This window comes from Triplophysa rosa, linkage group LG7, assembly GCF_024868665.1.
Source record: "Triplophysa rosa linkage group LG7, Trosa_1v2, whole genome shotgun sequence".
Lineage (NCBI taxonomy): Eukaryota > Metazoa > Chordata > Actinopteri > Cypriniformes > Nemacheilidae > Triplophysa > Triplophysa rosa.
Window position 1 is genome coordinate 523568 of NC_079896.1, and position 14223 is coordinate 537790.

Sequence of the window (14223 nt, forward strand, 5' to 3'; positions counted from 1 at the left end):
TGGTATGAAATTCACGCACTTCAGTGGAAAATGAAGGAGGGAAAAAAGTTTGAGGAGTGGCCATTGTTCGGCGTCAATCAACAGCGCTGGGGGCGGGGATCTCCTCAAACGCCACGCCCCCGTTTGAGTCTGAAGAAGAAAGGCGAGAAACGCTCGAGCTACGGTACGAGCCGAGAGAAAGTTTCAAACCGGATCATTAAAGTTTACTGAATAAAAAATGAAAAGTTATAAAAGTTGCGCCACTTTTTATACAGTATATGGCAAAAAGTTTTGGGTCACTTTTTTCTTAGTAGCTTATTTTTCACATTTTAGAACACACATTTAGCATTTGTTTGGATTGTGTTGCGATTAAAAAGATCCAAAATAATTCAAAACTCTTATATTTGATAATCCATCAAATCTAAAACTAAAGTGATTATCTTTGCGTAGAATTTAAATGTTCTCAGGCAGTTCCCTGATGTCTTTGTTTATTCAGTAAAGATATCAAAATAGTTTATTAGGGCATTTGAAACAATTTCTAACAGGGAGTGAATTACAGTTTGCATAATAAACTCTGCTACCCTTAGAAGGTCATCATCATCATCTTCATCACCATCCTCATCACCATCCTCATCGTCCTGGAATTCTAGTAGAATCCATTGACATTCCTGAGCGATGAGTGTGAAACTCTTCACCACCACCACCATCTCAAGAGAGCGAAACAGTCAAAGTTAATGATGTAATACTGTGGAAGCAAGCCTAAGATTATAATACTCATTCCCTGAACTTCTGTGTGTGCTGCTTTAACACACATCTGTGGAGCTCCGTCTGTAGGTCACATCTAGATTAAAGTTAAACGTATTTATCAACTCTTGCTTTATAAAGAGCAAGATGACAGTAGTTCTGTCTATCAGAGCAACACTACAGGTTTAACTTTCTTAGACCTACATGTTTGGACAACCAACCGAGCAGGTTGTGACAGATCATCTCTCGTCTGGCCTGAGGCTGAAGGTTTAAAAGAAGATACTCAGCTTAAGTTTACTGTCAGCACTGATGTCCCAGAGATTCATTCATTCATTCATTGACTTCCAACATCCACAGTATTTGTATTAAGAGATTTTGAGAAAAATCTGCAGTAGAAATGTTATAGCTGAATTGCTGGAACAGATCGGCACATTTCTCACCATTAGTCATATTTGGTCATTCACTTAAATGGCTGTGATGACTTAGCATCAGCGTGACAAAATCATGTTTTAGAGAAAGAACAATTCCATGTAATCTGTGAGTATTAGTCACTGAAAATAAGTTTTTGTCATGGTGTATATCAGTGCACACGGCTGTCACGTTCCAGTCCAACCCAAAACCTTTCAGGCCAGTCAAAGGTAATTGTGATCAATATACATATTTATTTCAATTCAAAGTCTTCAATTCCAAACTTTTCTACAATCACATTCATGCATGGTGAAAACCAAAGGGATCATCTTTTTATTTGGATTTGTGTCTTAATGCAAGACAGTTCATCAAAGACATCCACGTGCTTACAATAAAACTACAATGACATGTAAAGGCGAAACAACTCACAACATCAAACGATGAAGAAACACTTGAGAAGACGGCATTAATGACAGAACGCAACTTCACGATGAATTATTCTGTAACGACATCTGGAGAATATCTTCAAGTCTTTTGAGGTTTGAGTATCTTCCGTACGCTGATGTGTGAATTCATGTTATAGCAATGATCTTACTTTAATCTCAAATCTGCATGTGTACTGGCACACACTTTCTAGCTCTCTCTGATATACACCTTTACATTCCAACACAAATACATACAATAAACAAGACTGCATAAAAAGTGTTTTCAACGATTTTAACAATATAACAATGCTCTCTTACATGTTAACGTGAAACAAAATGTACTCAAATATATTAGTCTTCATTACACTGTATCTAAACATAAAATCCTCACATTTTCACTTTAAAGGGGTAAGTCATAAACCTTGGACCAGTGTGAGCTCTTATTGTCATGTAATGAGACCTCCTCACCACCAGGGGTCACTTCACAAATCAAACCATTTCAACTTCTTCTGTCCACTACACCCATTTTAAAACTTTTAAATGCTTTTTTTGTGTAATAGTATACAGCCTTCCTTAAGATCTGGCAGAGACACATCACATTAATCTGGTGTCATGGGCTTTATATTTATAGACGTATGTGTATAGATGTGTAGATGTATAGCAGGTGCCGAGTGAAAGCGTTTCTCAGCATGTTCGTGGATGCTGTCCCTGTTAAAAAAAACAGCATATGCTGGTTTGCTATGTTTGATGCTGGTCTTGTGCTGGTTTAAACTGGTCAAACCAGCATCAAAACATACCTAACCCAGCATATGCTGGTTTGGTATGTTCTGATGCTGGTTTGCAGGTTTAAGATGGTCAGGTGCTGGTCCTTAGCTGGTTTAAGATGGTCAAACCAGCATCAAAATATACCTAACCCAGCGTATGCTGGTTTGGTATGTTTGATGCTGGTTTGTGCTGGTTTAAGCAGGTCATGTGCTGGTTTAAGCTGGTCATGTGCTGGTTTAAGATGGTCATGTGCTGGTTTAAACTGGTCATGTGCTGGTTTAAACTGGTCATGTGCTGGTTTAAGATGGTCATGTGCTGGTCCTTAGCTGGTCATGTGCTGGTCATGTGCTGGTCTTTAGCTGGTTTAAGATGGTCAAACCAGCATCAAAACCTACCTAACCCAGCGTATGCTGGTTTGGTATGTTTGATGCTGGTTTGCTGGTCATGTGCTGGTTTAAGATGGTCATGTGCTGGTTTAAGATGGTCATGTGCTGGTTTAAGATGATCATGTGCTGGTTTAAGCTGGTCATGTGCTGGTTTAAGATGATCATGTGCTGGTTTAAGCTGGTCCTGAGCTGGTTTAAGATGGTCATGTGCTGGTTTGAGATGGTCATGTGCTGGTTTAAGATGGTCATGTGCTGGTTTAAGATGATCATGTGCTGGTTTAAGATGATCATGTGCTGGTTTAAGATGGTCATGTGCTGGTTTAAGATGGTCATGTGCTGGTTTAAGATGGTCATGTGCTGGTTTAAGATGATCATGTGCTGGTTTAAGCTGGTCCTGAGGTGGTTTAAGATGGTCATGTGCTGGTTTGAGATGGTCATGTGCTGGTTTAAGATGGTCATGTGCTGGTTTGAGATGGTCATGTGCTGGTTTAAGATGGTCATGTGCTGGTTTAAGATGACCGTGTGCTGGTTTAAGCTGGTCCTGAGCTGGTTTAAGATGGCCATGTGCTGGTTTAAGATGGTCATGTGCTGGTTTAAGCTGGTCCTTAGCTGGTTTAGGATGGCCATGTGCTGGTTTAAGATGGTTATGTGCTGGTTTAAACTGGTCCTTAGCTGGTTTAAGATGGCCATGTGCTGGTTTAAGATGGTCATGTGCTGGTTTAAGCTGGTCCTTAGCTGGTCATGTGCTGTGGTCCTTAGCTGGTCAAACCAGCATCAAAACATGCCTAACACAGCATATGCTGTTTTTTTCAACAGGGGTTACTCGCAGGCGATTTTGCCATCAAAGCTGGAGAGAGCGATGGCGAAGGCCTGTACGGCACACAGAGGATATCTGTAGTCCAGAGTAAAAGCGTCATCTGCCACTCTGCCAAACTGCATCACAATGCAGTTGTGCATTGTGACAATCCTCTGAAATATCACACAAGAAAACATTACTTGATCTACTGTATGCACGAGAGTGTTTTATTCCAAACATTCTGACTTACGGTCTTTGTTATGGACAATCTGGAAGTTTTTGATGGATGCTTGCGTGACTCTGCCGTTGAAGTTTAAGACATGTGACGCCGTCTCTTCGTTCCACACTGGCGTCTTATTGCGCAGCTCGATCAGATTCTCCATGTTTCTGTTCTGATGTTTCGTGAGGAGGCCGTCGTTATCCTGACGGGACGAAACACATTGCCGGTCTGTCCTCTTCTAGAGAGATCAGTAATCGTAGGAAATGTCCGTTTTACTTACACTCCGTGGTCGTATAGGCGCCCGCTCGCCGTCTTTAGTCATGCCTGGAACAACGATAATCATTCTCCTCGGACCTTTCATGCCCAAAACATTTGTTTCCTAGAATCACATCATGAAATATCACTTGGGCTATATCCAAACAATGCTTTGAAAGTCAAACTGTGAATGCTTTTTTTTCTTACGTAGATGATGGCTGCTAACTCCTGACGTGCGTTGGACATGTCTGGAAGAGCTCTGTCCGGATGAAGAGCGTTATCAAACACTGTGAATTTAGTTCCCATTAGATTGGACCTTAAAACAAACACAATGTCATTCAACCATCAGTCATACACATGAACACACAAAGAGATTTGATCAAGCAGGCTACCTCAGCTTCCCTATGAAGTTTTCTCCTCCTCTGGACAGATCAGTGGGGTCTATAGAGATCAGATAGTTTGAGGTCGTGCTTTTCTTTCGCTTTCTTCCCGCTAACAAAAACACCTGCTTGAGAGAAATAACAGACGATAAATGAATTCAGTCAGTGGGTTAGATAATCATCATTTACTCGCCTTCAAATTGTTCCAAACCTGTTTAAATGTCTTTGTTCTGATGAACACAGAGAAAGATATTTGGAAGAATGCTCATAACCAGACAGATTTTGCCCCCCATTGACTCCCATAGTAGGAAAACATACTTTATCATTTTTTTTGTTCTGTTGAACACAAGAGAAGACATTTTGAAGAATGTAGGACAGCAAACAGTTCTGGGGCACCTTTGACTACCATTGTGTTTTTCCTACTATGGGAGTTAATGGGCATTCTTCCAAATATCTTCCTCCGTGTTCATCAGAACAAAGACATTAATACAGATTTGGAACAACTGGAAGGTGAGTAAACGATGACAGAATCTTCATTTTTGGGTGAAGTGTCCCTTTAAAGCCGTCACACATCTACAGGATCAGGACTGAGCTTGAAAACGGCAAAATATCCCAAAGACAACTCATCATCTCCTACAGACAAACTATAGATGACAACAATCACAATATACACTTTGTTTGTGGTGTCCCTGTATGAACACAATAGATGTCATACTTTCTTGTCATTGTCCAGGTGCAGGTAATATGTTGGATAAAGGCCTCGGTCCATTCCTCTCTTGTCACGGGTCATTCTACACGTCACTGTGACACCCTGTGGTGCCGGCTGAAGTACAAACTCCTCCAGATTGTCAAACTGGATGGGTGGAGACGGGGCTCTCTCCTCCTTCACAGGAATAAGTCAGGATAGAAGAAAGACTTTTATTAGGGAATATTGGGCTTCATGCATAAAACGTTCATCCGTAAAAGTGTGTGCACGTATTTATGCTCATTTTTGTATAAATCCTGAAATGTGCTCGGATAATTTCATACGTGACTTTCATGATTTGAAATAAAAGATGTTTTACAACACAGTTACAGATTACTCGATAAAAACAAGGATTATTTGAAGATAATTTGCTCAGGGGACAGATATACAGACAGACGTGATGTAAGATAAAGTCACATAAATGAGCTCTTCATACACTTGTTTGTGTGTTGAGTGAGTTGAATGTCCTGATCTCACCTTCTTGGTCTTTTTTCCTTTCCCTTTTTTCTTCTTTTGTGTCACTTCTGAATCAGAATCTTCACTTTCCTCTTTAGCAGGACCTGAAGACAAACACACAAAACACACAACAATCATATCATTATACACACACAACTTCAACTGTACACATCTGTAGAGGAGGACTGACCTTTAGCCTTCTTCGTCTTTTTGTCTTTGTCTTTCTCTGCTGCGGCCTGAAACATGGACGCTGCGTTGGAGCCGCTGGTCTTCTTCTTCGTTTTGCTGGGTTTGGTTTGGGGCTCGCTCTCATCTTCACTCTCAGATTTAACCGCTGTCACGTCACAGCATCAGACACAGCACAGATAACACACCTGTACATGTGTGGCATGAATGTGAATGAAAAACATCTCATCTCACCCTTCTTCTTACTCTTGGTGTCTGGCTTGTCTCCATTTATCTGAAACATGGAGGCCGGCTCTTTCTTCTTTGCTTTAGATTTGCTTTTAGCGTCTGTGTCCTCTTTGACATCTGCATGTTTACAAAACATAAGTCAGGTCAAATTAATGTCATTTAGTTATCAGTTATAAAAGAAACGGTACACAGAGCACACGTCACATCATACTGGGTAAATCACAAGTCACAATAATCCATGTCTGTCACCTTTAGATTTGGTCTTCTTGTCTTTTTCCTTTTCTTTTTCTTTCCCATCAGCATTTTCCTTTGAAGACTTTTTCTTTGTCTTTTTCTGCATCACTTCATCTTCCTCTTCATCATCGTCGTCGTCTGTAGAACCTGCTTGTCCAACAATAACACATTTGTATCATTAACATTAAAGTGATTTTGTGAATCATGAAGTGTTGCATATGTTCCACAAATATTCCTCAAATGGAGACGAACTGCTTCTCAGATGTTTCTTCTGTCTGTGTGGGGAGATCTCACTAGTGTAGAGTTGACATGGAAATGATATAATGAAGTGAGATCATGTACATGATGAGACTCACTCTTCTTCTTCTTTGTGGCACTTTTAGGTTTCGTGTTGGACTCTTTGTCTGGTGATTCTTTCTCTTTCTGTAGTTTCTTCTTCGTCACTTTCTCTCCATCTGTAAGAGAGTTCAGTAAATGTAAATGATGACATTTGTAAACAGACAGACAGACAGACAGACACACACACGCATGCGCGCACACGCACACACACACACACACACACACCTGATGATGTAACACACATACTTTGAGTGACAGGACTGTTCTCAGACGACAGATCTCTGCTCTTCTTGGGTTTGGTCTTTTTGGGTTTGGCTTCAGTTCCGTTAGACTCTGCCGGAGAAGACTCGGGCTTCTTCTTCTTGGGCTTCTGTAATGTTCTGATGTGTGTGAAATAACCGGCTTTCATTATTTGAGCATGCTGAATTTATACATTTAAGATTAATGGAGCTTAAATATTAAAATTATGATTTAAAAATTAAAAAAACAAATTGGGAAAAGTTCCAACAAAAGTTTGAAAACTCACCAGTAAACATCCATGTAGCAGCAACAACAACAAAAACAATATATTTGAATTTTACGTTCCATCTACCAATTATACAAAAACATCCTTCATTTTCTCATAAGGTTGTATGTTTGACTCTTACACATCCTTTTGTTTTACATACACTTAATTTTAGTTAAAGGGGTCACATGACACGTCTAAAAGGAATATTATGGTTTGTTTTAGATGTGATGTAATGTGTCTACAGGATTTAAGGTTGATAAACGCTGTATTTTCCACACACCGTGCATGTTTGTATCTCCTCTTTGCTCCGCCTCTCAGAAACACACAGATTTTTAACAAAGCTCATGGCTCTGAAAAGCGAGGTGTGCTGTGATTGGCCAGTTCACCAGTGCGTAGTGATTGGTGGAATACTGCAAGCGTGTAACGCCTCTGACCATATCTGGAACATCAGGTTCCTCTTCAGTTGTGCTGACAGGTACGCCCACCTTACTTGTGTCTACATTTGGGCGGTCTCAGTCCAATCAGACCACCAACTGATGTAGATTTGTGGGGGTGTGGCTACACGAGGTGTTTCAGGCAGGTCTGGTGAGCATTCGCTTTTACATAGAATGACTCTTTTGTTCCCACACTTTCATTTCTGCAATTATACACGTCTAATACATGCATGAGTGACTTATAACACACCAAAGACACAGAAGAACACGTGTTCATGCCATATGACCCCTCTATTTGAATTGATCTATTTGATGATGATGTTATAAAGTGTTAAGAGACTCTTGGTTGAACAATATAAACATGTACAGAGATGAGAAATAAAACTGTGATATATTTATATTTGACATGTGAAATAGATCTACATTCAACAACACCTGTATATTTAGTGTATTATACATGATGTTATGTTATATTTTGAGATTTGTAGATAAATGTTTATTGATACAGTATGACTGTACATAGTGATGTATAACTCCATTATGCAATGTGCTCGTGTTGGGCAGCCGTTATCAAAACACATTACATCACCACACAAAACACATCAACATCACACTCACAATCTCAAAAATAACACTGCTATAACAGATGAATCCTTTTTATTCCCTAAAGAACTTTCTCATTAGAACAACTTTCTCTTTCTTACTCGACACTATAGTCAGAACTATACTCAACGAGTGTGTGCATGGCCTTGTTTGTATATCCCGGTGGGGACCTAAACCTGAATACACACCAACACATGGGGACTCGTGTCACCGTGGGGACCAAAATTGAGGTCCTCGTGGACACAAAAGCTTATAAATTGTACAGAACAATATTTTTTAAATCTAAAAATGCAGAAAGTGTTCTATGATCTTTAGGTTTAGGGGATAAAATATACAGTTTGTACAGTATAAAAAACATTACGCCTATGGACTGTCCCCACGGGGATAGTAAACCAGACATGTGCGTGTGTGTGTGTGTGTGTGTGTGTGTGTGTGTGTGTGCGTGCGTGTGTGTCATCCACTTAAGTCACAGCAGAGCTATAAATAGGTACAACACCTTAGAAAATCCCTAGCACACTTATTCAACCACGCTGCCATGATTCAAACAAACATGTAAACTGAAAAACATTTTTCTGAGTAATATGCACGTGAATATTTTGACTGAACTTTCCTGCACAGCCTGAAGTGATGTCACTATACCTCACTGATCCATATGAGCAGGAGATTCATCAACTGACAATACAATGGGCTGAATGTACGTTATTAAATTATTCATACAAATCTCATAACTTCCTTCATTTAACAGAATCAGGCAGGTCAGTGAATTCTAGAAATCTAGAAACGAAAACTTCTAAATCATTCATTAAAACACAGTAAAACACCGTCAGGATTCAGATCAACTGATGAAATATAAAACACACACTCACCTTTTCTGCAGACATGCTGTTTATATGAGAGTAAGAGAGAAGCCGTGCAGGAGTGATGACCAGAAGCTCTGAAGCTTTCCTGAATGAACCTCCATCAGCAGAAAGTTCTTAAGAGGATTTCACTCGGACCCATCTGTCACGGCAACACGTCGACCCGGATGTGAAGAAACCTCTCTGGCACTCGTGCCAGACCAAAATCTCATCTGTTGTTTCAATGAGGGGTCAACTTCACGTTTCTCTTCAAATTGAAAGACAGATGACATTTAGGCAAAACTCTCCATTTGCTCTCCGTTTACTGTCATCTTAGCAGAAATAACAGAGACATGACAGAGATCCTTTCCGTGGTCTCTTGGCGTTTAGTTTAAAGTGTTGTTGCTGGCTGTTTTTGACAGTAAAGTTACGTGTCATGTCAACCCATCACTGTCAGATCTGCATGTGACACGTGTGTCGGAGTCTTGAGTGATGCTGAACCTGAAGCACAGCTTTAGATGTGTGAGGAAATAACGATGATGATGTTTACTTGATAAGAGCACGATGACACAGCACAGATCTTGAAGGGCTTTAGGCCGCAGTTTCTGTCAATCACGCGGGATTAAAAATCTGGATTACAGCCGGTGTGCAGGACAAAGAGCTTTCTCCTGCATGTAGTTTGTGGAACAGCAGTGAACTCTAGTCAACTAGATCACGAACATATCTTCACTAGCATTCCTATCATTGAAACGTGATCAAGTCTTTTCAGAACTCCACGTGTTTGTAAATGAATCAGGAATAGAAATCTCAGATTGTGAAACTCATACAGAAGTGCAGTTACTTTTCTAAGTGAGTAATTTGGATAAAACCATAAAAAAACAATGTGCTAAAAACATCCGGAACAACTGAAGACATTTACTGCTGTACAAGTGAACACAACTCAAAACCTCGAGGAAAAAACAAAGATCTGGTGTAAAGTGGACACAAGAGCCATCGTGATGACACGTTTAAAACATCAAAGCCATCTCAAACAAAAAATCTACATATTCAACATTAGTCTGATAAATTTTGTAATTACACGACATAGCAAAGTTAAGAAAGGTTCTGTTGATTGTGTTTAAGCTCAACAAATCAAAAATCTTTCTAACCAGAAACAAAAAAGGCTGAATGCTCACACGGCATTCATTTTGTCACTGTATCACGACATGTAAACAACATGAGACATTATTTAATGTTACACCGAACTGTGTTCAGTAATCGAGTTTAAACTCATTATATTGCGCCATCTACAGGCCAGACAGAGCCGCAAACCTGTAAAAACAAAAAATTATGATTTTCTTTCTTTCTTTCCTATTTTTGTCCAAGACCAACATTTTTCCAATGAAATGTTTTAGGGTAGAATTGATCTAAAACAGAATAAAATTCAAATATAAGGATAAGAGAATATTTAAATGCTGTTATAAAAAAAACTGTAGAAAGTGACAACGGTTTTTTTTCTTGCAAATATTAAATCTCGTAATGAATTGTTATGTCATTCAATATAACAGTAAAACAGTCAGAAACAGAGAGTCAGTCTGACACAAACACGTTCACTTAACATATTGTATATTGTTGGTGTAAACATTGGTGCTACTGTTTATAATGTTTAAAACATGCTAATAAATGTAAGATATGTTGGCATTATTTTACTCCCGTGATTCTCTATCGTGACACCAGGTGGCGCCATAGCAATGTAAATTGGACGTGGACATGTGATGAAATGATCTTTCTCTCGACTGCTGACCAGTGGTGTGATGCGCAGGTTTACGCCGTATACCCACCAGAAAAGATCAAGAATCTTTGTTAAAAAAAGCGCGAGGATACGTAACAACATCGTTTCGTGTCAGAAAAGTGCGACGCACTGACTTTTGGACCATTGCATCATGAAACAAGACTGAATGTCTTATCTCACTTTTCTTGTTATGAAAATGTGTCGTAATTGAAGAAGTTTCAAATATTTTTACTAAAAAACAACGCTCATGAAGAATGTCATTTTTTGCAGTGTTGCTGTGCTAATGACAGTCTCTTCTTGCTCATTTTGAATCTCAAAAGTCAAAGTGTTTTAATTGTGGTTAAAGTAAAGTTCAACTCAAATTGAAAACAGTACAAGTAGGAAAGCAATTAAATCTTCAGTAAGTTACTGGCAACACTGCTTCAAAAATACAGTAAAGTTTTACAGTCTGGATTTGAGTCGATGTGAGTTGAGTTGATATCGAGATCTTCGATCATATTGACTTCTGATTGCAGACGAGACAAATCTGAGCTCAGTTTGACACACTGTTGACATTTCTTCTCAAACTCTAATGACAGACACACTTGTGACTCTTTTTCTCAGGAGAAACATCTGAGACGCACATGGGACTTAAGCGAAACCTCCCTGATGTCAGTCAGCGTGTGTTCACTCTCTTCTTGAATCGTTGCCAGCGGACGCTCGTTGTAAAAGTTCGTCCTCTCTGTTCACTTGTTTGATTTCAGTCTGTGATTTCTCATCGGATGGACACGGTCAGGTGTGGGATTCACAGAGCAGATGTACACATGTTATGGTGCAGACGGTACAGTGGGAAATACATCAAGAAATAACAAAAGGAGGAAAGCGAGGGTCCGAGTGACGTCACGCTCGCTGCTGCCCGTGATCACACCTCTGTGCATCTCCTCTCTCTCTCTCCTTCTCCATCACGTCTCAGACGGGTCAGCATGAACCTGAAAGAATGTAGTACAGAGTTTACACAAACACTCGGTCTTCACCTTCTCACCTTTTCTCCCTCTGCTTGTTGCTCTCTTCAGCTGACAGAGATGAGAACTCTGCAAAAAGGATTTCAGTTGAAAGAAAACGTTTTCTTTTTGTGACTATTTCAAACGTTTCTTTCGATTCGTCAGGTGAAGATTTGTGTGATATCTCATCCGTTACTGTCAAAGGAGTGTAAATGTGGACTGAATCAACACATGAACACAGGACAGCTAAAGATGATAAACTGACTAAAAACTTTCTTTCAGAAGTCTTGAACTTTTCTTCTAAAGACGTGTTTGAAATCTGGAACATTATCTTTCTGACATTGTGGGGTTTTTTTCTTTGTTCTGGGATCTTTTCCTTCGGTTGTCGAGCAACAACACGCTCTTGTGGGATAGGCTGAGTTTCATTGGTTTCACTGGTTCTGGATCAGTTCCATTTCCCGCCCTCAAACTCGAGCCAGGTGACGGCATTTAACATTTCATGCCAACACCCCAAAAAACATTAAACATGGAAGACTGGTGACGAAGTCCACATGACTGAATGAGAGACACTAAACCTGACCAAGTGAACTAAAACTTGACCTGAAGAACTCGCTGCTGTGTTTACTCTCTCTCTCTCTCTCTCTCTCTCTCTCTCTCTCTCTCTCTCTCTCTCTCTCTCTCTCTCCTCTCTCTCCTCTCCCTCTCTCTCTCTCTCTCGCCTCCTACTCCTCTCACAATCCTACCTCTCACTTCTGCACCTCTACTTCTCTACTCACCTCTCTCAACTCCCTCTACACTCTCTCTCTTCTCCTTCTACACCTCTACTCTCACTCCCCTCCTCTCCTCTCCTTTCTCATCTTGGCTCACTCCTACAACCCCACACACCCAATCCGATCCATCTCTCTCCCTCGCTACTCCTCTCTCTCTCACTCTAATTCTCTATCCTCCCTCTCCTCTCCTCCTTGCCTCCCTCTCGCTCTCTCTCTCTCCCTCTCTTGCCCATCGCCCTCCCCTCTCCTCTCTCTACTCCCTCTCCTCTCCTCCACTCCCCTCTCCTCTACTCTCCTCTCATCTCCTCTCCTGCCTCTCTCCCTGCTCCTCCCCCTCTCCTCTCTCTCCTCCTCTCCTCTCTCCCTCCCTCTCGCCTCTCTCCTCTCTCCTCTCTCTCTCTCTCTCTCTCTCTCTCTCTCTCTCTCTCTCTCTCTCTCTCTCTCTCTCTCTCTCTCTCTCTCTCTCTCTCTCTCTCTCTCTCTCTCTCTCTCTCCTCTCTCTCTCTCTCTCTCTCTCTCTCTCTCCTCTCTCTCTCTCTCTCTCTCTCCTCCTCCTCTCTCTCTCTCTCTCTCTCTCTCTCTCTCTCTCTCTCTCTCTCTCTCTCTCCTCTCTCTCTCTCTCTCTCTCTCTCCCTCTCTCTCTCTCTCTCTCTCCTCCTCTCTCTCTCTTTCTTCTCCTCTCTGTCTCTCTCTCCTCTCTCTCTCTCTCTCTCTCTCTCTCTCTCTCTCACTCTCTCTCTCTCTCTCTCTCTCTCTGTCTCTCACTCTCTCTCTCTCTCTCTCTCTCTCTCTCTCTCTCTGTCTCTCTCTCTCTCTCTCTGTTGGCAGCAGGACTGAAGTGGGCAGGCGTAAGGGGCATATCTGAATCTGTTCAGCACTGGCAGGGTCGCCAGAGTTTTGTGCTTTTACCTTGTCCACCAAGACGTGAAAATGATCTCTGTTCTCCACCTCCTTTTGTTGGACATTTTCACCGTGTCTCAGGTATTTCCATCATTTATTCTGTTTAATTCTCATCTTCAGTTCTGCTTTCAGTTCGTTTTCTCCTATCGCTCTGTCGTCTTCTCCTCTTCCTCCCGCACATGTCTCACCGCCATGATTGTTTCCGTCCGACTTTTTCATATTAAACAAGATCCTAAATGTGTCTGATCTACATGGTGATGCTCTGGTGAGTTTCTTTAGCCTGTGTGTGTTTGTTTTTATTTACTGTGAGAAAGTCGCTGCACAAAAGCTTTAGAAAAATCCCTCTTCGGAGGCTTTACAAACATGCAGTTGTGTTTAAATAGTATCATCACATTGTTGTTAGGACCTGTGAAGGAAAAATTCAAAGGCCTTTAAAACAAAGACAAACTCCAGCAGGAGAAAACGCTTCTTGTAGAAGCATTGTGAAGATCCACACAGCAGTGAATGTTATAGGTGATATACCACACCAAACTCCATTCTTCCTCAAGCTCTGACACTGACACAAATAAAGAGAGATCAAGAGATCTTTTGTGAAGATGTCTCATTTCGAATTATAGCTTAACAATCATATATAGCATTTTCAAATGCATTCAAGCGTGGAATTACAAGTTGACCTGCTATCCCAGCATGCTTTGAGAACATCTTTAAATCACTCACAAAAAACCTGAAAACACATTAACACACTTTACGTTCTCACATGACAGATCTTTCTTTAGACATTAAAAACTAGAAGTGAAAGGTCTGTAAGTATCGCCGTAAAACCAAAACTAAACGGGAGGGAGGGAGGGAGGGAGGGAGGGAGGGACGGACGGAGG

The 14223-nt window shown here is 40.8% G+C and overlaps 1 protein-coding gene across 1 annotated transcript; it reads right to left on the minus strand.

Moving 5' to 3' along the window:
• Positions 1 to 3357: 3357 nt before the first annotated feature.
• On the minus strand, positions 3358 to 9390 carry LOC130557057 (tubby-related protein 1-like). Its single transcript, XM_057338482.1, has 13 exons — positions 8958 to 9390; positions 6793 to 6916; positions 6564 to 6662; positions 6223 to 6354; positions 5980 to 6090; positions 5750 to 5893; positions 5581 to 5663; positions 5074 to 5241; positions 4371 to 4483; positions 4186 to 4294; positions 4004 to 4102; positions 3750 to 3925; positions 3358 to 3674 (listed from the first exon to the last, which is right to left on the minus strand). The coding sequence occupies exons 1-13, from the start codon at positions 8970 to 8972 to the stop codon at positions 3527 to 3529; spliced, it is 1521 nt and encodes a 506-aa protein (XP_057194465.1). The 5' UTR covers positions 8973 to 9390; the 3' UTR covers positions 3358 to 3526.
• Positions 9391 to 14223: the final 4833 nt, after the last annotated feature.